This window comes from Rhipicephalus sanguineus, chromosome 1 (genome assembly GCF_013339695.2).
Source record: "Rhipicephalus sanguineus isolate Rsan-2018 chromosome 1, BIME_Rsan_1.4, whole genome shotgun sequence".
NCBI classification, from domain to species: Eukaryota; Metazoa; Arthropoda; class Arachnida; order Ixodida; family Ixodidae; genus Rhipicephalus; species Rhipicephalus sanguineus.
Window position 1 is genome coordinate 216,447,490 of NC_051176.1, and position 24,965 is coordinate 216,472,454.

Here is a 24,965-nt window from a genome sequence, read left to right on the forward strand (position 1 = left end):
TTCTCTATGGACCCACAGTGCTCTTTTGAATACCAGCAGACACCAGCAAGGCAATACAGGTGTGTCACCTCTGCCAAGCAGACAGCTTGCTCATTTTCATCCATGGCATGCATTGCCATAAAGTCAGATTTAATGCGCTGTTTGAGTTCATCTGTCAAAATAGCCCTCTTTTGTAGGCATAAATATTTGCGATGACACATTTCATGGGTCACTTAGGGGAAGCGCAGTTGTTCAGGCACAGCGCAATCTAGTGTTTGATATACTGAATGTTGAGGTGAACAGGAGTTCGATATATACATAATACAGTGCTATGCTTTAGCATAAGATTTTCAAAGGGATATTACAACTATTTGACAGAGTGAATAATTTTATATATTCAGTATGAACTGTACCCAATATACTGTTGAAACCGATATCATTATATAAGTAATTTCAACGTATTCTACATGAATTCAAGATCTCTGTGTAAATCCTTCTATACGCTGAAAACGCAGAATACAAAATCTCTTGGCTTGGACAGTAAGCATACGGTCTGTCCTCGAGTACTCCTTACATGGAGTAAAATAGCCATAACCACTAAGCATTTCTGCAACTTTCAGTATTCTGTCTCTCTGATTCATTTAATGCACAACAGAAAGATTAAAAAAATAAAGAAACATAGGGCGACAGCATGTTGAGCTACTCGGTAGGGATTCACCGTGGAAGAAAGTAATGCATGCATATATGGACACAGGAGAAGAGAACCATACAACCCGGTACTATACATAGCCTGTGTTTTGCATTGTTTGTTTCTTTATCTTGTGTCCATGTTTACACACCTTACTTTCTTCCACAATAAAAAAGGAAGTGCACCAAAACAGCAACAGCTATCTGCTAATCATATGAATTTTGTAAGTATCAATTACCTCCCCACGTCCCAGGTGGTCACTGCACATGCCAGCAAGGTCAGACATGCATGGCTCCTCAATTTCAGGATGAAGATCAATGGAAACAGCTCGCTGCCGCATTACTCTTCGAATTTCATAAAGACACTGCTTTGAAAGCTGAAAAGAAAAAGTGGGAGAGGGGGGGGGGGTTGAACAGTTGAACAGTGAAAGCATTCTTTCAAATGATTCTGAAGTTTTCTGTAGAAAATCTTCTGCTGAAGTTCAAGATCATCATTATAATACTTTACACAGATGTAAAGAAAAGTACATGAATATAGGGAAGGAAGTAGAGAAAAGCAATACAGTAGAACCCCGCTGTTACATTCCTCTCTGTTGCGTTTTCCTGGCTGTTACGTCGTTTTCCGCCGGTGCCGGCATAACTCCCATAGGATCCAATGTATTGGGAACCCCGCTGTTACGTTGTAACTGTCGGACCGTTCCCATATGATACGCACTACGTCAGAGCGCACTATGTTGCGTAGTGTGCTCTGAGCCGGCCGAGCAACCACAGAAGAAAGCAGCCATGTTGATTTTTCACGCAGCTTGGCCTAGTTTGACCATAAGATTAGCCACATGAGAGGCGCAAGCAACAGGTACTTTTGGTAGCCACGAACAAAAGCATAGCCTTTGAGATCCGTATTGCCAAGATGGCATCTATAACGTAATTGCTCACAAAACAAAGGCCTCCGAGTTTGCTTCCACCATCACGTAGGTGTGGACTTAGCATGATTGCTATTTCTTGGAGGAGCTGGAGTTGGTAAGAGTTCACGCGATTCGCGATCGGACTCATCACACTGGTCGTTTTGCGTGTGTCTATTTCTTTCACGCCTACAATTGTTGGTGCCAAAAGATTCACATATGCTGATTATGTTTCTGTGGATGATGCGGTTCCCAGCTCCGCGTTTCTATCTGTCAACTAGATCATGGCTGAGTGTGCCAGTGCATGCACCAGTGTCAAAATTTAGGAGTTGGTGGAGCAGGGGTCATTTTCTTTGATGATCGCTTTCGGGGGTACTTTCACTTTCGCGAGGCGTTCGACCGTCTGCTATGAGCCATGGTCATCTGACACTATGCCAATCGTGCTACATTATCGCTTGGAGATGCCGACGCAACCGGCGACAATCTCGCAAAGGTATCGCCATAAGTGATCGCTTGCCAGGTGTCGACCGTGGTGGCACTAGATTTATTAAAGATATGACACTGCAGGTGCTTGGAAAACTTTTCGTGCTGCTCGGGCATGAGTAAACGCACCGGGCAATGCTACACGGTTTTCTCAAGCGTAAGCATTGAAATAAAATTCTGTACCACTAAATATTTTTTCGTTTTTCCTAGGCCAAGGCACTCAAATTGCTGGTTCTTAATAAAGTTTATTCCTCCTCCTCCTGTTTCTTGGCTCTTGCGTTTCCCAGCTCTTACGTTTATTTCTTACGGTCCCTTCAAAAATGTATCAGCAGGGTTCTACTGTATTATAGCAGGCGACAAGGAAGTACAGTAAAAGCCTGTTACCTCCAAACGACAAAAAACCTGAGAAAATTTTGAGAGAAGTAAAATCATGAAAATGAATACCACGTTGCAATGCGATCCTATGCCAATGATATCAGTGATCTCTTATCTGGATCTCAACATCTACAAGGTCTATATATATTATATTTCATGCACAAGTGAATAAGGGGCGCAGCTACGGTCACAGTTTAGAAGAGAACTGTTCTCATGCCCTCGTGTGAATGGTCAGAATAGCACTTTTGTCAGAAAAAGCACTATTATAACTAACCACACAAAGGCAAGCAAACAATGACCAGTCGTAAAAGGGAGTGCGAGTGGCTCGAAACCAAACCATTAAATAATTGTGCTCCAGGACAAAGAACAAAAAAGTGTGCTGAAAGAGCTGATGGGTAGCAGAAAAAATACAGCTGCTAGTTCACAGTGCGGTAAGCTAGGACCATATTTTACTAGTTTTACGTTGATATATCTCTGGCGCTAACATGGTTGGCATGCTTTTTAAATTTTTTTATGGGCTTTCTTTTTCAATAAAAGATATGTCCACACAAAACCTAGGTTGCTTATTTGCAATCTTGGATCATTTCTCTACATCCACCACAACTTTTGCATTGACATCATGTCGATTAAGTAAAATAATAAAAGTAACTTGATTTGGCTTAGCAGCTGTGAGGCATGGGTTCAATTCCCAGCCACAGTTGGGGAGAAACACAAAAATGCATGCGTATTTTAGGTGCATATTAAAGATCGCCAGGTGGTAAAAACCATTCCCGAGTCCCTGACATGCCTCATAATCATATCATGGTTTTGGCACATGAAACCTCTATAAATTTTTTTTAAGGCTACCCAATTAAACTTTCATGCATGACAAAATATTCAAGTATGAACACCCATAAACACACAGTGAATGTTGTTAATGTAATGCTGTCTTATTTTTTAAAGTTCCTCACTACATTCAGTTGGAATGAATAGTATTATTAACTCAGTACAGCATAAACGTGAACTTTCACGCAGGCCATTGTACGTTTTTCAGTCTTCCTCATAACCCGCATTTTGTTGTTTGAACTTGAAGACAACAAACCGTTTACTGGCTCCAGTTTGAATCCGTGCCTTAGAGCTATACAGCCACTAGCCAATTATTTGCACATATCAATAACTTGGTCTCTCCACCTCCACTGAGTCAATGCATAAATGTGACTGATGTCTTGAGGACATAGTTACGATCTTTTAAATTTTGTGGACTAAATCTGTACAAGCCGAGTTATAAACATTGTTGCTGAGAGGCTAGTTTATTATGTCTTTGCCAAGATTTCCCAACTGGCATTCAGCTGTTAAGGTTTGGCAAAACTGAAAATTTTGATCCCTCACTATGTATTGTCAGGTGGCGAAAGTCTCATTAAGTGTAGTTGGATCAGCACAGAAAATTGTGCAGCCAGAATCCAAGTGTGGATTGAAGATGATGATTCCCACTGTAGATTTGTGGTCAAGAAGTTTCACGAAAGCAAGCAGGTTGTTTGTACCTGTACTGCACTATCATCCCGGTGATTGGACCTGGTGCACATGTGAAACAGATTTTAAATGCTAAATGCATGCTGTTCTCAGCTAAGCGACAGATGTAATAGCAGACCAAATTGGGTGCTAAATGCACCTGTAAAGCTAAACTAATGAGCTGTACATAAACGGACTGTGTCACCGAGCTGAGTGAGAGGCATTTATTCCAAAGGGCACCATAGTTCAAGTCATTGTTATCTGGTCCAAATAGATATGACACTTAGAAACATCGGTTAACTTAATAACTGAATTAAATTCTGCGATTTTACCTGCCAAAACCACAATCTGGTTATGAGTTGGGGTACTCAAGAGTATTTTTGATCATCTGTTGTTAGTCCCTACTTACATAAATCTAAGCACAGAAGCATTTTTTACATTTCATCCCTATGGAAATACAGCTCCTGCGACTGGGATCGAACCAATGATCAGAAATACCATAGTTAATTTTCTCGCAGTCAAGTTACAACATGCCACCAAACACCTACACCCACAAAACATCTACATTGAAAGGAATTGCTTAGGCTTGCATTTCCAAGGCTGACACACAGCTAAATCTTTGAAAATGCTACTGAATGCGTATGTAAGCACTAAATTTAGCAACTGAAAGTAGCACCTTGGATAATTTGTATTATATGTGCGGTCCTGAACTTTTTACACGCAAATTTAACCTAATAGTTGGTGCAGCCAGTCTGCTGCTTCCCACTGCTTCCCACAGCTTCCAAGCTGCGCAACAGGAGTTGCTAGTCTCGGAGGCTTCAACTAAATCAGAATCTTGAAGGCCATGCTTTTCCAGCCTCGTGCCGGAAACACGTCGTAGATACCATGACTTCACAAGCACCAGGCGGCTGTGTGTGCTCTTGCGATCACCATGATCTTTACAACAATGCAGTGCACGTTTTGTAGGCATTTGAGTAGGAAGGGGAGACTCCTTGCACTAGATATGAAGCCTTACACACCAAAGACAGAGAATGTGATCCAATCAGCTGCTCCAATTATTTGAATATCGAGAGCACTGTTCCAACATGCTAGTGATCTAAATAGCGAGATTGCTGTAAGAACGACCGATTGGGCCACCAACGTTGAAGACAGCAATGACGAGCCTGCCTGAGCAACCCTTTGGCGGAAGTGAAACACTGATTGTCGTGCACAGCTTAGTTGAATAGAATGGTGGCAAGGCTGAGGTGCTGCGCCTGGTTGACTGGCTTGAAAACATGACTTTTAGAGCAGAAAAGTACCGAAAGCATCAGTCTCACATCGAGGAATTCTTTTCGAATAAGGTGGAAAAATGATAATAAAGGTGTGCCACCAATGTGTCATGTTTTCCAACTGATTTCTTAGCTTTCACAGCATGTCAGATAATTGGTAATCCTGCTTAACTGGGACATTTCTCTCTGTCCTGAGGTCTTCGAATTAACGAAACCTCAGGTTGTACTGTATTTAGAAATGGGCCTTTCGGCGCAGGCTTGCACAACTCGATGGTTTGGTGCAAGATGGCGCAATCGGTGCAGCCCTTCCATCAATGAAAGGATGGGTGCTTAAAACGAATTTCCAGACATCTCACTTCCGCTTCACAGATCACATATTACCTTAAAGTCACAAAGAAATGGAGTGGCACAATCGTATAGCTTATATGAGTGCTCCAAGCAAATGTCCTTATCTTCTTGATATGCCTCGTGCAAAATTCTTACAATTAAAAATTCTTCAAATTCAAAAGAGAAAAATAAAAGTACAAGAACAAAGAAAGGGTATTTACCCGAACACTGTCATCTGGATGGTAGGCATAACGGTACAGACAAGGAAGCACTATTGGGCCTCTCTCTGGGTCCATGCGAGTGGGGTCATCGTGCCATTCCTTCTTGGCTTTGCAGTATGTAACTGCATCTGCCCTGCACTCCTTATATAATACAGGGTCCAGTCTGCATGACCATATAATAAATTATTGAGTTAATCACCAACAACTACTAAGTTGCAAATCAGTTCTGCAGAATCCCACAAGGCAGCTTTGTGCACAACCTTCAGGTTTGTGCTACCAACAGGCGTTTCTCAATTTTCTTTCAGGACCCTTCTGCCACCTTGAAAAGTTTTAGTATCTTTTTCCTCTTGGAAGTATATGTTTCTTTTTTATGTATTACTGTTAAAATGGTTCAAAATGACAGTTATAAAAAATGGCACATTTATTAATTAAACTGGCACAGGAATGAAAAAGAAATGCCCACACTTGTATGTGTGCCTTCGTGCCCTGCAATTCACCAATATTGCCCAGTATTTCCTTTATCAACAGACACCCATTCTTTTTCTTTATTACCTCAAATTTAGAAAATGCCCTCTCAGTGTCAACACTTGAAACAAGCAAGCTAAGAAGGCAAACTGTCATGATACTTAAGGGGTGGTGCCACCAAATTTGTGGCTTGCGCGTTCTTTGCTGTAAGTGTTTCCTATATCTCCAGGAAGCATGATGTGGACACCAAGATTAATGTATTCTCGCTAAATAATTTAATATCGCCTTTTGATGGGAACAACTTTCGGTTTAGGTTTCTGAACGCCGAGGTTGGGCAGTGACGTAGAAGTGTAGGGGGCTTGGTCACGTGACCACACAAGGCTGTGACGCACTTAGCCAGAAAGCGATTGAAACTTGGCGAGTGATGTAGCAACCGATGCTTTGCCGGTACTATAGTGAACTGGAATATATTCTAGTTCACTACAGCCGGTACGTACGTTGCGGAGGTGGCGGAGGTCCGGAGGTCACTCACGTCACTACAGCAGGTCTGGTGTGACGTCACTACAACTTTCGTTGCCCATCCTACAGATCTACGTCAGTGATGGCGCGCTAGCGATGGGTTTTGATTGGGAGAATGGGCATTTAGGTACACTTTGGAAGTGAAATAAAATATATTCTAAACGTTTGCTGTGTCCGACCCTTCGTGTGGGGTGTCCTTGCATACAGGGGAAACCCACAACAGGCTTGTTATAGCCTCGAAATTTGATGGCACCACCCCTTTAATGTTGGCCAATCAATTAAATGTCTTAGCGTCTTGAATTGGGCTGGTTGGTTCAGATTGATTTTGAACGAAGAAACAGCGCTAGAACAGGACGAAGACGAGAGGACAAAAACACGGCGCTGTAGGGGAAACAGCGCCATGTTTTTGTCCTCTCATCTTCATCCTGTTTTAGCGCTGTTCCTTTGTTCAATTATAAATGTGATCATAAAAACTAATCCAGTAGTGCATTTCCAAGGACATCGTCCTGTACATATTTACACACCACTTTACTGCAGGGCTTGACTCGTGTCAATTCCCCTAACAGCAAGCCTGAAGGTGCTCTCGCATATCAAGAAGTCGTGGGACATTTCAGGTGTCACATTTGGGTCAACGATATGCATGCTAAACCAGAATGTTGTCTGTAAAAAGTGTATCCCATGCTGCCTAAACTTTTCCTCATGGCACCGTCACTTCAATTTTAGGCCACAATATGAAATGTCTTGGTTAATTGGGACGATGCTCTTCATCCACAAGGTCTAGCATGTTACCAACATCACTGTGGTAGCCTTTACCCTCCTTAGCCTAACCTGCTAGCACTGCCCTGCCACTAGGCATAAAAGTAACAACTGGTGCTACCAAGTGTATAAATCCCAAGAACAACAAGATGCCTCCATGGAGAAGCCTCCCTATACTAGCGGTGATTTCAGATGCTGGTGATTAAAAGGCTCCACAACACAGACCAGAAACCTACTCGCTGGCATTTCGACACGGACACAAGAACAGTCAGGAACACTCAAATATTCGGGTACAATTCAAGAAAAAAGCGGCTTTTCACCGTCAAAGGACCCCCCTCCAGCCAATGGCGTCGCCGTGTCATCGTGACGTCGCGGCCGACCGCCTTTGCACCGTGCTCACGAGTGGAATCAAAAAGCGTGTTTGTCCGCGCTTACGAACCTCAACCAAAAAATTTGCAGTGGCTTAGCTCGGCTATGCTAGGATATACGTAGTGTTAGCCAAGGTACAGCTGATTATTCTTAGCTTTCCTGGTTGTCAAGCTTCTCTGCTTTTCTGCGCCGCTTAGCAGCATTTGCACTCTCCTTCTCCATGGCTATACCGCACTGGCAAATTCCAGCCAGCCGGTCTGACAAATGGCTAACCTCCCTGTCCTTCCATTTTTCTTTCCTCCTCCTCCTCCCCACTATATGTATACCCCCACTGATACGTCTGCGTATGCACGCAAAATGAGAGACGGCCACTGCGCAACAGAGGCGCACAGCTGGGCGTGCGCCGGCGCCAATGCGTCTGCCACGGTTATGACGTCACTCCTCTGGAATGCGCAGACCGGCGAGGCGCGTGCGGCAGCGGTGGCTTCGGTGCGCCGTGTGACGTCACTGCTCCTCGCGCATGCGAGGAGCAGTGACGTCTCATTCTCATTCATTATGCCAGTAAGTTGTTCTTTCTCATTCATTCTCATTCATTATGCCAGTAGTTGTCTCATTCTCATTCATTATGCCAGTAAGTTGTTAATATTATGAGTTTCGCCTGCAAAACTGATGGCTGTCTGGTTTAGAATCTCTCAAAGGGTGACCGCTTCGTTACACTCTCGTTTATTACTCACCGGGGCGCGATTATGCCTGTTTCTGTGCAGGCAGAATAGCATAAATTCACCGTCAGCAATAAAGCTGCAATTCACTACTTCAGCTGACCAATAAACTCTTTCACGTGTTGTATATTCTAACGGAGAAATAAAAGAAATTGAAACTAAAATTTTATCTTCGCTCAAAATGAAGACTTGCAGAGGAACTACCTTACAGCGCCGATGTACTCATAGAAGCTTGGGTCCAAGCGCTGCCTGTAAGCACAAAGATTTCGGCCGCGGCGTCACGATGACATGGTGACGCCCTTTGGCTAGAAGGGGGTCCTTTGACGGCGAAAAGCTGCTTTTTTTCGTGACTTGCACCCAAGTACAGCTCAGTTACTTGTGCATCTGGCGTTCGAAGGGATTAGCCTTTTTTGGTTACAACCAAGTCCAGCAAAACAAACTTGGCAGATTTTTTAATTATTAATTTTAAACCAAAGATGCTGAACCCTATACATAGCACTGTCAATGCAGCAATACTGCAGACAGGTGAATAAAAAGAACAGCAAAGGATAACTACTTGAGATAGCTTTGGCTACAAACGTCGGCCCTGAGAAGTCCACACAATACACAAAACCGAGACAGCCGCTACTTGCTGGGTGCCAACCGCACACACTGTCACTACGTCATTATGGCAAGAACGGGCAAGAGTGCATGCACGTGTGGGAAACACTCTTCGGTACCAAGCATAGTCTTCAACGCTCTTTTTCTATGGAATACACATGCCCCGCCTTTGTTATCAGTGAGGCTCCACAGTTTCCACCAATTCGTGACAATACATTCTGGTGCTGATTAATTCCCATTAGACAATACCTACCTCGGAGGCTTGGGACGCCCTCTTTTTCCTAACAAATATGCTTCTAGCCCAGCTGAAAACAATGCTAATAGATACCTGAAGAGCTAGAATATGAAGATTACATCACATTAACCAATGTCTGCAGATATCCCCAGAGGTACAAGAAAAAGTATGTATATAGTTCAACTGAACAGAAGCAAAAACATACTTGAAGTCGCGTGCAACAAAATACTGGATCTGCAGCAAGGCTTCTCGGCAGGTGTCCTTCATGGCAATGTTGCTCACTTGGTCCATTAGGCATGACAGCATTCTGAAATCCCAATGTTTAATCAGTGGGTGTCTTGATGGACTTATGTGAATGCATTACTCTTCTTTATGTGTCTTTTTTTTTTTTTTTCAAAAGGCACTACTTGCACTTTCAGTTCAAGTGTCTTTTCACATACAATAGGAAAACAAGTAATTACGTTAGAGCCCCAAAGTCTCCAGAAAATGAAGATAATGTGTAATATTAATCTCAAGTACAAGAATGAATGTTCCCATTACAACATACATGCATGTGACTTCAACAAACAAGTGGCAACTGTCATTTATACCGTATTCGTACATCAGCTGAGAAGCAATACACAGTTATCAAATCCTCAATTAAGAAGTCCACATAATAAACAGACGGAACAGTCAAAACAAATGCAATGCAATGTATACATATCTTATTAAAGTACTGTTGTCTTTATATGATATACAGTTCAGTTCTAAAAGAACAATGCCACAACAGCAAATTGCTCAACATGATGCAATACTGCCATGCGTACTTGTTTGTTTTTCTAGTGACCATTTTTCAATGGCTAACAAAAGTTGAGAAGTCACTGCTTTATGCAAGATGTGCCTTCATGTATCGGAACCTTTTTGAATGTTATCGTCCATTCTATAAGGTGTACACTGAAACCACATTATAAGGAAGATGAAGGGGGAGCCGAAAATATTTTGTTAGATCTAGTACTTTGTTATATTTATTATTGTACATTACTGCAATGTATGCCTAATAAAGTGAAAAAAAAATTTAAGCACACAAAAAAGAACATTCTAAAAAGACAGGGCGGGCAAACACGGACACAAGTCAGAACATGGTGTTGCAGCCTAATGCAATGTTACAGAGCCATGTATGCGACAAAATTTTTTTAAAGTAGCAAAATAATCTTTGGTGTCAGCATCATGCAACTTCTTAGCAGAACAGCCTTTATGACGGCCACATTTTGTTCCAATGCTATGGTCTTTCACTTCGGTTTTCCGTTCGGCTAACCCACATTGCAACTAAACCAGTGAAATGATGATGCAGTTTAGACAAGACAAGAGTGGAAAAATGTCCACTGTAAACAAGCAGTACGCTACCCAACATGCCTACTTTGCTCACAAGCCATAGGCCAATGAACCTCGTCACGCCAGCTTGGCTCGGCCGCTCACGGCCCTTAATTCAGCACAGATGCAATCGCAGATGCCCCACCTCGCCACATCAGCATTCAGTGGCGCTTGTGGGCCGCCGTAATGGGAAAAATAGATGCTCTGGTCATTCTAACGAGCGCACACAAGGAACGGCTCACCACCGCACTGCGCAGCGAGGCATTACAGTTCCTCTATTAGGCGTGGTCTCTGACATCAATTCAACCCAATCTCGAAGGCCACTGTAATCTGTGAGGCCAAGCCCTGACAATGCCTAGCTGAACAGGCCTTCACAGCATGCAGCAGTTGGATAGGGAGCGAGAAGTGCGATGGCAGTGAGCTGCTACTTGCGTGCGGCTGCGTGCAGCTCGCCGTGTGACAGTAGTTGAGATACAGGAGTTTTAAATTTCTGCACCTAACAGTTGCTGTTAACACAAAAGCGCGCGGACTTTTTCTTTTGCAGACAAATTTAGTTCATTATATCCAGTGACAGGTCAATTTTATTTCATACAAATGAGGTTTCAAATGCAATTATCTCCATGGGTACTTCAAGGGGAATTTTATTTACTTCATTATATCCATTAGTACTTCCTTACGTCCTGTTTCGTTATTATAAGGTTTGAGCATAATCTTGTTTGTAATCAGATTGCTTGTGTGGCATGAATTGTGGCATACATACTGGAATGTACACGAGAACCAGTGATTATGCTGGAATGTACAGTGATGTATGTACACATAGCTGATGTGTTGAACTCATAATTGAGATTTCTACAATTTGACAACTGTACTCACCACTATCGTTGTACTGTGAACGTTCTTTGCTTTGCTGTGCTCAAGTTTGCCCAATAAAGTGTGCAATATTTAACTTACACTTTGGCAGCAGAATTATTCGCTATTAAAACAAAAAGACAATTCTATACTATTGCCGCCTGTAGAGAACATTCATTGCAGTTTACCTCTCGATAATTAAACATTAATGATGGCCAGCAATATGGTTATGAGCAACCTTAAAGGGGCCCTGCAACACAAATTAAGCATGTCATTTTCAACAGTTGTTCAGGTACTGTAGAATGCGCCGACATCGTTGCGCAAGTGGCAACGCTGAAAACGAAGCTGCTATAACATACCTGCCAAGTTTGGAGAAACGGAATCCGGGAGATCTACTAAACGGGGGGGGTACTGCGACAGCAAGCGCACTAGCGCTAGGGAGAACGCGGTTGAAGCAGAGATGAAACGACCCGGCCGTCACCGTCGCGCGAAGGGCACATGCGATAACATCGCTCCACTGCGAGGCCTGTCGTCGCTTGCTAACCAGTTATTTCGTCGGGCAAGATTTTGTATGTACACAAACGCATCATCTACGAAATATTAATGGCTGATATAACCTATAACACATTTAGGATGTGGCCAGACGTGGCCAGACAAAGCACTGGATGCGCGGGGCAAAACTGGATTTCCGGGAGGTTTTCCTATGACCCGTACAACCGGGAGAAACGTTCAAAATCCGGGAGTCTCCCGGGTAATCCGGGAGACTTGGCAGGTATGCTATAATCTTATTTCACCGGATAAACAATCGTGATTTTGGACTACAGCGACACACATCGGCTATTTTTATGGGAAGTGACATTTCGTCATGTGACAGTGACAACAAAGGCCGTACGTTTTGATTGGCTTGACGCGACAAGTACCATGTAATATTCATATCGTGGTAGCTAGGCCATATTACGGAGCCCTAAAAGGAACAAAACCCCCTTTTATGCTTTCTCAGAAACAAATCATTCCTGTTTCTAACCGATGTATTTTCAAAACAACGAACACGATGCTAGGTGCGCTGTGGAACTGGTGGGAATGGTAATCAAACGATACTCTTCCACGTTTTGCCTTTTGCGGCATCGAGCGACACCGGCCACATCGGCACCTGCGAAACACGCAACGCTCGGTTCGGCATGATGCTGTCAACGAAAAAAAAAAAATCTAAACGCCTACCGGCCGACGCCTTCCGCGTCATCGAGCGTTAGCGTTTCGTCTGAGCCCTCGGAGCCATCCTCGCGTTGTGCGGGGCTCAGCGACGCATTTTCAATTTGCAACGATGTGCACAACATGCAAGTTGTTGCTGCGTCGCAAGAGCTCGCGCTCGAGGTCTGTTAGGTCTTCCAGACTCATTGTGTGCACTACACGGCAAACCATGGTAGTGTCTGCTAGCTGACACACGTGGTTCGTCGTAAACATGGTAAAAATGCCGTCAAAAAGAGCCGTCAAAAAGAGCGGTAGCAAGGTACTGTGTGAAGGCCACCATGAGGTGACATTTCCGTTATGTCTTTATAAGACGTGCACGGTGATCGGAACCGGCCTTTGATGTCAGTGGGAGAGTGAAATGAGAAAGGTAACGTTTCTTGTCGTCGTCTGCTTGAGTTCTGAACTTTGAGGACTAATAACTTCACTTTTCGGGCACCAATTTGCATAATTCTTTTTGCGTTCGTCTCGGCATTCATTACTACACGCATTTGCAGTGCTAAATAAGGCAGTCACAAAAGTGTCGCAGGGCCCCTTTAAAGTACAAAAATGCTTTGGGCATAGACTTCTGTCTCATATGTAGTATTGATGACATGGGTCTCTGCACTTTAGGTCTGTGAAAAAAAGGTTAATTCCCCAAAGTACATGAATGAGTCATGGAAATAAAAGGAGCAGCCTTCATATGCTAGTACAACCACCACAGAACAACACTCAATTTCAGGTTCCACACATAGACTACAAAATAATCTGATTTTCTCTAGTGCTCTGCAGATTACTAAAGTGCAGATAAATTCATTCAGCTATGTAGCATTACTTTTCTGAACAACTGCACAGGCTCAATGACCCTGAAAAAAATGCTGTTACAGTTAGGGAAAGCAAAATAACCTGATACCTTCCCCGTCCTGGCTTGACATCCTGGCAAAGATGTGAAGCAGTGGATTGGCAGGCTTCTTGGAGAACAGGATCCACTCGCCAATCCTCTCCAGCCCCGGAAACCTTCAGCACATGCTCCACCTTGTTTTGTAAACGCGTTAACCAAAAAATGGAATGGGCTTACACTTTTGTAGCAAAGCTTCAACATAACATACACAGCAATCACACCTGCCAACCTGTGAGCTTGAATATTCGTTAAACTCCTGTAGACTTGAGGAGGAGGGGTTATGGCACACATACAAAATTGAAACCAAACAATGTTGTTCATAAACTGCATCAGGATAGCATATGAACCACTATGTATTTACCATGGGCTGATGGTAGCTAACATGTGTGGCAAAAAACAGTCATACATGCATGTTAAGGAACTCAAGGTTTGTCAAAGTTAATCCACTATTTGGCGTGCCTTATAATCATGTCGTTGTTTCGGTACGTAAAACCCGAGAATTCATTTTTATTTTATTTTCTAGAGCGCAGCTCTTAGGCGCCCATTCCTGCGTTAAGCGGCACTGCTGTCGTCGGCGTAAAGAATAGAGCGAACAAGGATGAAAGAGAGCGAACGTGGAGCGCAGCGAGCCGCTGTGTTAGCGTCTGCAATGCCTCGTGCCTGCTCGCGCTTCTTGTGACAGCGCAACGCATGCCTCACGCGCACGGGTACAAGAAAGTTGGTTGACCTGCGAGGCTTGGGAGAAGAAGACATGCATTGGTTGAAGGCACACTGTGTGTGGAACGCTCCAGCGGACTCTTAGGTTTTGCATCTAGTTTTACAGGCACAAGTTTGGCCATAATAAACAAGTTCTAGAGCGCAGCTCTTAGGCACCCCTTCATGTGTTGAGCGGTTAGCAAGGCAGTCGCACCACAACTTACTGCAAAATCAAACACCTAAACAGCTGCGCTCAGAATACGCATTAGGCAGTATCGTAATTGTCAGTGAAAGAAACAAAGTCTAAGCTCATGTTCAATTATATGGCTGGGGGCTACCACTACTTTTGTAGGGCTGGTGCAAATTAAAAAATGGAACTTCCATATGGTTGTGCAAAACATATTTTAAAACATTATAATCCCTTCACACTGTATCCCACCCTGCCCCCCTTGCTCCAAAAAGAAAGAGGACCTTGAAAGTTTCCTATACAACCCAGCCCTTGGAAACCAGGTAAAATTATAAATTTGGTGTGTGAAAGATTGTGCTGACCTGTCGACGGCACTGGTCTGAAAGACGCTGGCTCCCTTGAGCTGAAGGTCTGGCATGCCTCATTAGGCAGTGGAGTGTCTTGCCATTGGGCTCAAGACGCCGCCGGCAAAAAGTTGCAATATCCTGCTCACATGACGACGCAAGGTCTGGTGTTAGTTGGTAGTTCTCAAGAAGGAAGCGACGGTGCTCCAACATTTCCTGCTGGCATTCAGCTCCCACTGGATAGTCTAAGTATTAAAAACAGGGCAGTGTTAACACACATAAAAAATAACAGCAACTCTACACTGCAGGAATACTCTGCAACAGGTCATTAAATGTGCAGGACTTGCTTGGGCAGCAGCCCCAGTCTAATCTAGCTTTATCTAATCAGCCCGTGTGCATCACCTTCTTATCATTCCCTTGTATTTTTGCAATTCAACATGTTCCCCATGACCCTTAATCAACTAACCCACAATCAAGCCATTACTAATCTTGAAGGGTTCACTGTCACCAATACCACGTTAATATTGCGGCCAAATATTTAACAGATCAGTGTGACTGCTTCACACGAGTCAGTTCAGGCAGGCATGCTGCATGCTTGTCCAACAACCCCCGCACCCCAGCTTTTGTAACCACCACTGATTACTTGCAAGATAAAAAGCACTGCTCAGCTGCTGCGACCATCGCCACATGAAGCACGTATGCATGGCCAGACTGACTCATGCTATCCAGCACCCCTTCCCACCTGTTGCTCCAATGCACATGCAATGGCATGCAAAGACCTTCTAAGGTCCTTGCACGTTGCCCCTCTCCTATGCCACTTTCGCTACAAGGTACAGCGGTGAGCAGTCTTAGGGTGAACACGCGAGCGCGTGGCCGATGGCACTGTCGGCGCCGCGTAACGGTCATCGGTGGAAACATTGCGCATGCGCATCATGCGTTCTACGAAATACTCTTTCCACCGCGCGCACACAAGCGTATCCCCAACAAGCATACCTATGACGCAGTGCGCGCGGTGGAAAGAGTGTATCGCAAAGCACATGCTGCGCATGTGCAATGTTTCCAACGATGGCTGTTACGCGGCTGCTGATAGTGCCGTCGGCCACGCGCTCGCGTGTTCACCCTAACAGTGCTCACCGCTGTACATGCTTATGGCCAGGAAAACTTCATGGTAGCCGCCATGTGTGAATGCAGCCTTTGCTAGTTGGTCGACAGAGGTTACAATGGTTCAAATCTCCTCTTTCTTCCATTCTTTTATTTCCCCAATCCCTTCTCTGTCAGCCAAGCCACTCTGTGGGCTGCAGAGAATAGCTCCACCTGTTCTGTTTCTAACAATAACCACTTTCTAACAATAACCACTTACCCCAAGGCCAGCACAGAGGAAGAGATGAGCATGCTCTTCTGCACTCTCCCACACACTTGCCTCTAAACAACCCCCCCCCCCCCCCGTAAAAAAAGCCTGTGTGTGCTTGTCCACCCACCATATGCATGCATGCATACATGCACAAGGAAGTGCAGGCAATACCTATCCAGAAATCTGGCTCAGTTCATCTGTTGCTGTATTCAAAGGGGCTCTCTCTAGTTCGAACGAATTCACAGTTCTCATGAGGTCCCCTTGCATTTAGATAAGACCTTCTGAACAAACCTTAACTGCTTAACATTATAGTATTTAAAATTTTGTTGCCACATAACCAAACACTTCCTCTTACCATCCTCAGACTTCTAACTTAAGGGGATATGTGGGCCTTTGAAAAATATTTTTCAAAATTTGAGTTAGAATGATGAAAATTTCAAGGTTTATGTAGTTTTGTATGCTGATCTTAAATACACAGCTTGCTTTAATGTATGTTATACCATTCTTCCTTAACAGAGACATTTTGGTAAAAATCTTTTGTCATCTTTCCAAAAAAATGTACTGCATAGTTTTTGCTAAACTCCATGTCATTATAACCTACTGTCACCAAGGAATGCCAAACAACAAGCTTCGTCATTCTAGCTTGTCTAGAACAAAAGTTGTAGGCATTTGAAGTTCATGTTTGCAGTACCAGCTCGATTACTTTGATCAAAAGTGACATTTGTTTTAATAAATAACATTATCTTGCATTACTTGGTAGCAGTACGGCACTTACCAAACACTTAGGTTCTAAACAAAAGAAGAATGATTAAAATTGGACTTGTGGAAGCTGAGAAAACGTGATCAGAAGATTGCACACTGGCTGAAAAAATGAAACTGAGAAAATCAGAAAAGACTCAAAGCATTGTTTTTAAGGGGGGAAGAGGCACTTTGACATGAAGCATCTTTTTATTTAAGTTAGGATGATGAAAACTTCGGTGATCATGTATTTACATGTGTAAATATCAAATATGAACTCAGTTTTTATGTAGCCCTTATGACAATTTTTTAAATTAATCATTCATTAAAATTTCGTTTAATCACCTTTTTGATATATTGGCTACTCGGATCCTGCTGAATTAAATGTCATTGCATTCTACAGTTATCAGAGTTCAAAAAGAAAATTTTATGGTTCTAGCTTTCCTACAACAAAAGTTATGAAGCTTCAAAGTTCGCCATTCGATTACCGAGAAAATATATTTTTATTTTCTCTCTTGTAAAAACTTACGCTTTTCTATAATAACATATGACACTTTGTTGCACTCACTAAACATCCAGCTTTTCAGTAATACAAAAATGATCAAAGTCAAGTGCACCAAAGCTGAGAAACGCTCGCTAAAAAATGAAAGGTGGCCAAAAAATTGAAACTGAGAAAAAAGCAAAAAACAAAGCTCTGTATCTTCAAGGAGCGCTACACAAGTAAAAATACTTTACTTTGCAAATAAATGCCTTAGAAGACACCAGGAGAGTAGTTTATCACATTTTCCAATCGAAACGGCCCCAGTGTATGTCCTTTCAAGCAGTTTGTTGATTGCGGAGAAGTCGACGATGCCGTAGTTAGCCGCCGACGGGTCAGAGCCCTCGCACGCTGTTGCGAGCGTCCGCAGCTTGCGCTCGCTAGCGGAAGTTGCCGATAAGCCGGAGATCTTATCTTCAGTCTTTTTCTGCTGTTGGCGCACGATCGGCGCTAGTCAAGAACGTCGTGTCGATCCTTCTACCACGCTGCCTATCACTGACGTCGTCGAGGCGGCCGCCGACACAGGTGAAGTCGGCATTTCGACCGATGAATCGCGTTCCCCCGCCACGCCGTCCTCCGCTGGATGCGCTTCTGATGCACCCGAGCCGTGATCTCGCTTTTTTTTTTTTTCGAATTTATGAGCGCTGCGCAACTTTCGATGTGGCTTCGCCACGATCAAAGTTCCAAAACGCGGCCGAGAGCGTAGGCCTAATTCACTCCCGGCGGCTGCGGCGCACTTCGTCTAGCTCGCTTGGCGCCGTGCCAGTAAGCCGCCGCAACGTGCAGTCTTTGTTGAGGATGATAAAAACGCCTGCTCCAGTTTCTTGCCAGCTTGCGCGGGTTGGAACTTTACGGACGAAAATCGACGAGAACAACACAGTTATACTACGGCGACATCACTTGCCGCTTTGCGTGCACTGTAGCAGACAGCGCGGGAGGCCCGACGAATCGGAAGGCGTTATTTAGTCACGTGGGCTCACTGTGCCAATAGGCTCACGCGGAGGGACCTTTTTTTGGCGCGGATTTTCTACATGAATTCTGAGTGGACGGAAACAAGGGCGGCGGGATATTCAAGAAAAAGCGCGGCTCTTTCGAATGCGACCAAGATGGCTGCCGTAGGGAACGTAGAACGGCAACAGCGCAGCGCTGAATAAGCCCGTTTTTTACGCGTTCATCGCTAAAAATTTAGCTCGCTGATGGCACATAAAATGCTGTCACGGCTAAAATACTGATCTAAGACGAATGAAAATTGGCGAGGTTATGCATCAGTAGCGGCAGAATCCAAATAAAACATTTTCAAAAATTCGATTTTTTTTCTGATTTTCGGTCTCAAAGACCCGCTTCCCCCCTTAACTTCTAAGTTAACTTCTAACTTAACCGTCCAATTGCCAGCAACATATCCTAACTTCCATGCTACAGGTTGGGAGCACAGGCACTTCCGATGGCTGCAATAATGTGGGAGTGAAAAACAAACCACAAATGAAGACAGTGCACCGTGTGGCGATGAAGTGCAAGTCAATTTGAGCGTGCTGTGCATTAGTGTAGAGGAAACCGATTTGTGAATCCTGGCAGTGGCGGCCCGTGAAGCGTGGCATGAGTAGTTTGCGAGGTTCAGCATTCCAGTGCAGAGCTTCCTTCCTAAGTAGGCATACGGTCCATAGGAGCAACTGCTGCCCCACGTCGTTATGCCTGAACCCGAATCAACACTTCCAACAGCTGAGAGGCCACCTCAGCCTGTTCTCTAGATGGACGACTGGTCAAGGAAGGCTGGTGCAGCGTTCCGAGCCTTGCTTGGTGATCCTTTGGGAAAGCTGAGCCAGGGCCACTTTGCCAGCTATTGTACATCACAAGGTGGGCTGCTGCTGATGCGAGCTGATCAGCACAACCCCGCCATCGAAAACCAGGCACACAGAAGTTCCTGTTCGTCAACCGTGGTGCAGAGCTACATGAGCTCTGTGATGCCTGTTCTAAAACCCCTGCCATCCGACACCTGTTCCACATGAGCTCTGTGATGCCTGTTCTAAAACCCCTGCCATCCGACACCTGTTCCATGACATCCCCAACATGGTGATAGTTGCTTCTACATGAGCTGTAGGCTGCGTGCCTACTTTTGACTATTTAATATTGTGAGATGAGATTGCGTGAGGCTTACCCTATGAGCGCAGTAAGGAAAGGACACAACGTTCCTCCACGCTGCAGTGCACAAAGACACTGCGGCCAGGTTCGTTGATTCTTTGACACGGTGCAGAAAAGGCACTCAAGGCAGATCATCAATAAATGTGGGCTTATTATTAACCCAGGATGCGGCACAATGTGACAGTCATGGATGGCGAGCAAAGGAAGGCTCACTGCAAGACCGATTGAGTACGCGTGCCTGTGGTGTTGTGGGCTAACCAAAGAAAGGGTGCACCAGGCATGCACACGAGAAGTGCCTGCAAAGGCACCGTGCAGCCAACTTGTTACAGGTCTTTGAGCATATGTCTGCTGCAAAAGAGTGCCAGCCGGAAGAGAGCTCAAGTGGAGAGGGGGCCCAAGGGCCGTCACAGGCGGCCAATGAGGTAGGGCGTGTCTCAATGACATATGCTAGCGCAGTGTCTCGATTGCATGAGGGAGCACGGCAAGCACGATTTGCACAGGAAACAAAGTCCAGCGCAAGCTGTGTCCGCTATGCTGCTGCTGAGCAGTGGTTCCAGGCAATCGAGCTAGTTCAGGGCCGGCATAACATGTGAGCTGGGGGATGATGAGGCAGAAAGAGGAGGTACTCACAATCCCCACAATATATATCTGCATATAATCTTAAATGTATTCCAGGGAACCTTCGCGCATGTTGCCGTGTCCATATGTGAGGTGTTCAATACAAGTCTGATGTGTGTGTGTGCTTCTGCTTTATGCCTGGGTCTCTTTAAATTTACTTTTACTTTTACGCCATCACAATTTTGACCATTACAGATGCATTTGTCTATGCGAACCACGGCACACTTATTGTTGTGTGATGTTTTGCCTTGTAGTTCATCAAAGCTTCGTTTACATCCATTCTCACAGTGAATGGAATCAGTAGTTTGTAACCCTGGTTTTAGAAATGCTATCGTCAAGGAAAAGCGGTACTTTTATTTCTAGCTATATAATGATTCAGACATCATTTCTGTGAGCGAAAACAACAGTGATTAGGCATCCTTCATATGAAGAAGAGGAAGGCTCACAGGACGACACTGCAAGTGGAATAACATTGAAGTATATGACATCTTTAACAATGCCTGATTTGTTTTTTGTTTCAGCAGTCCTTGGAAAGGCATTGATCCAAACCTCACCTACTGAATTGCTGGCATATAGTACTTAATGTTTTTTTCAACTAGTCGATTCTGAGGACAGCTGAAACCAGTTGAAAAATTACCAAGTTAAAAAGTAGCCGCCTCTGCTAGCACTTATGCCTAAAAAGTGTGTGCTGGTTATTTAAGGAGGGATGTGGGTGTTGTAACTCCTGCTCAGACAGATATTTTTCAGAAGTTGCGAGAGAACTTATAACTGATCCAAGAAACGGGCTCTTGTTCATATCAGTTTACAGCAATGCAACTAGAAGTACTTGAAAACCTTATATGCATATTTTTCATTGATTCCTGGGAGAACGACACCATTCACCAACTTATCTTCGGAGGCAATGGAAAGCATGCTAGCAATTTTTGAAGTGCATGGATTGCTTAGAGGCTAAGTAAAAATATCTAAACTATCGTTTTATGCCTGCTTAAGGTGTCATATGGAATGCTTGTGAAGTTCCTCCACTAGCCCCAGCTTGCAATGACATAATGGGTTTTCACTATGTTTGCCTAAATTTTTGCTGGTAAAGATGGACTACACTGTATTCTAAAGGAGCTGAAGATGGAACTTAGCAACTTGGGGGTAATCGCGCTTTTTTAACGCACAGGAAAGTGCGATTACCACCAAGATGTACAACCAACTAGCCCCTATAGCAGAATTTAGCAAGTTCTGAGAGCTTTTACTGTGCCACAACAGCCCAAATACAAGAAAGTACACTTACATCTATGATATCACACAGACGTACTGCAGTTGAAGGTGTAATTCAGCACTCAATTCAATGTACTGAAGCATGGCCATTTGCTGCTGTAGTAGAAAATGGCCACACCTTTACCCTAGATTTGATGAAAATAAAGTTTCGAAACACTACTTTATCGGCCTGATTTAGTGTTTAGATTTAGTGTCACTTTAAACTGAGTGTAATTGTTGGCTTTCCAACAATGTGAAGTAATTATGCGAGGTAAATACCAAAAGCATGGCTTCTGGATTTGGTCAATATTCATGTTTACCTTTGTGCATTGCATTCTCAAGGCAAAGGAGGATCTGGGCCAAGCGGAACTCCCGACGATTTGAGGTCTTTTCACGACAGCGATACATGCGGATGTCTTGCAGACATGCTCCACTCAGACCTTGGCTCACCCGGAAGTCCTGCATCGTCAGCTGCTCCCTCTGGGCCAGCTTCTCACGGCACTGCATGTATCATGTACAGCACATATTCACATATGCAATAAAAGAGCAAAAAGGATGCTTAGTGCACTGTGCAAGCCTTAAAAAAGAAGCTTGATCCATCATTTCAGCAATTCCCATGTTAAAAGCTTGATGGCAGAATGTAAGGACACAATGCCTTCTTTTTCTTCACACGCCATACTTACCTATACCCACAACTGCTGTCTTCAAAATTTAGCTATCCCAAGATGGTAAGCAAAGGGTTAGTGCACTGGTAACACAGTGAAGGAATTAATCACAGGTTGGAAAATTGGTACACTATGTGGTTGATCATGTTATGCTTTTTATAGCCTGTGCAAATCCTGCAAACTACTTATTTACTATGTGCGGCCTTTCATAAATAATGCTATACATCACAGCTGCTGCTTTCAACCATAGTACAGATGCTATGCACAGCCATTTCGGCAGCCTTTCTCAAGTCAGCGTGCCAAGAGCCAGTGTCCTGTGTGGAACAGTAGCTGTGCAGCTAGTGCTATTAGCTGTGCAGTTAGTGGCCTTGTGCGTGACAACTTCTGTGGTTTCAACATAAGCACAAGCTTGTAGAAAGAGTGGATCTTAAAACTTTAGTGAAACATCTGCCACCGAGACATTGCACATGATGCAGCCAGTTTACAGGGATGCTGTCATGAGTTGTGCAAGGTGTTTTGAGTGAAAAATGGGCATTAAGATCAGAACAACATCCCTAGAAAATGACAAGAAATCAAGATCACATTAGAAGAGCTCAAGACTGCAAAATGATGAAAACCATTCAGCACTTATGCATGATGTGTTTAACAATGCAAAGGCCAGGTCTAGCCAAAGAGCACCAAAGTGGTAGTCGTAAGTAAGCAACTTATGCTCAAGGATCGTCGGAAAACGATTTATGACACTGCTTCCATTGTCAATGTGTCATACAGAACAGTCCAGCCAACCATCACAAGTGATTTGAACATGCGTCATGTGACCGCTGAATTCGTCCCTAGGCTGCTGATACAGGAGAAGAAACATTGCATCGAAGTGTGCCGAGAACTCCCCCAGTTTGCAATGGATGACCCAATCTTCATGTTGAGAACCCCTACCAGTGACAGAACTTGGATTTATGGGTATGACGCTGAGCTGAAGCACCAGTCGTCTCATTGGAAAAGCCCATCATCACCACAAGTGAAAAGGGCAAGGCAGGTACACAATTCAATCTGATGCATGCTGTTCATCTTTTTTTTTACATTTGCAGCATTGTGCATCAAGAATTTGTTCTAGGTGGTCAGCCTGTCAATAGTAAGTTCCTACTGGCAGAATTTAACGTGACTGAGAGGGGACATTTGGCGAAAGCAGCATTGTGCATCGAGAATTCGATCCCAGTAGTCAGCCTGTCAGTAGTGAGTTTCCTACAGGCAGTATTTAACGTGACTGAGAGAGAACATTTGCCGAAAGCGACAACACCTCTGGTGTGCAATTATCTGTGGCATGTGAAAAACTGGATGGCCCATGACGACAATACCTCCTGTCACCATTCTATCCTCACACATTTTTCGTGAGACACAAGGTGATGTCCCTTTCACATGCACCACCACTCCAGATTTGGCTTCTGAGAACTTCGCCTTCTTCACGAAGATGAACATCCAGCTTGAAGATCACTGTTTTTAACCCTTTGAGGGTCAAAGACGTACATGTACATCATCCGGAACAGCCACAAGACGGTCAAAGACATACATGTAAGTCATGCCTGTATGCTTAAAACGCACACCATTTTCGATTATTTCTCTTGCTTGGCATGTGCAGCCACACTGTGGGAATACGCGGAATTTTTTCCTAGCGTCGATGCTTCTCCGTTTCTTTTATATGCTCTACTACAGTGGTGAGCCAGCTAGTTTCGGTTTCTTCCTTCAGCCGGTTCCCGCTTATTGCGCCCGCAAACTGATGGCTTTCTGGTTTGGATTCTTTCAAAAGGTGACAGATTTGTTACGATCTCGTTTATTGCTCCCCGGTACATGATTACACCTGTTTCTGTGCAGGCGCTGACTGACACAAACGATGCCACAGTGGTTGAATTTCCCGTTTCGGGGACTCACAAAAGCCACTTCCGTTTCGTTGGCAATAAGACGAATGATTATTATTGGTTTTCGGACTTGTTTTTGCTTTCCAGACACGCTCACAACTACACAATTTTCTTCAGTGTGCGCACCCGCGCAGTTTCCCCGTGCTATGGAAGTGCGCGCCGGTTTCTCGGCTGCAGAAGCGAGTCTAGCTGAATCAGAATCTGATTGTGATGATGGGCTGACATTTACTCGTATGATGGGCTGACATTTACTGAATCAGAATCTGATTCAGTAAATGTCAGCCCATCATACGAGGCATTACCTACGATTTAAGATTGAGATGCTGATGAGCGAGCGACATCTCAAAAGTGGGCGCCGAGACAATGCTGACTGGATAAAAAGTGGGTTTTTCTACTTCCGTGTTTCCACTTAACGCCACTTCGTGCATTTACTTTTTTGTATGTCTATGAACTACACAGACATTTATTGCAACGCATAATTTTTAACAGTCATATAGGCTTTTTTTAGCTGTTATTCATGAAAAAACCATGTGCATGTAACAACAGAAAAGATTTTTTTGTCACGTTACGGTCACCCCAAAAAATTTGAGACATTTTTTTTCTTAGATTCATCTGAAGAATTTAATTCAACAATAAAAAGAATACACATTTTTGGGATGCATTCAGCGAAAAAAATTGACCCTCGAAGGGTTAAACTATTGCAGAGATCCAGTGTGAATTGCAAAAAGTGCTAAATACACTTAGAGAAGTGCATTTCTAGGACAAATTCCAAATGTGGCAAAAACACTGGAATGCTGTATTTTTGTGGAAGGAAACTACTTTGAAG

The 24,965-nt window shown here is 43.9% G+C and overlaps 1 protein-coding gene across 1 annotated transcript in view; it reads right to left on the minus strand.

The window, feature by feature from the left end:
• LOC119371880 (Golgi apparatus protein 1) overlaps nt 1-24,965 on the minus strand; it is an 85,469-nt gene that overhangs the window by 39,342 nt on the left and 21,162 nt on the right. Inside the window, exons 6-11 of the mRNA XM_037642333.2 lie at nt 21,888-22,068; nt 14,960-15,186; nt 13,727-13,848; nt 9,596-9,697; nt 5,728-5,890; nt 906-1,043 (exon numbers count right to left, since the gene is read on the minus strand). Coding sequence (XP_037498261.1) covers nt 906-1,043; nt 5,728-5,890; nt 9,596-9,697; nt 13,727-13,848; nt 14,960-15,186; nt 21,888-22,068 — 933 coding nt within the window. The remainder of the gene's footprint in view (nt 1-905; nt 1,044-5,727; nt 5,891-9,595; nt 9,698-13,726; nt 13,849-14,959; nt 15,187-21,887; nt 22,069-24,965) is intronic.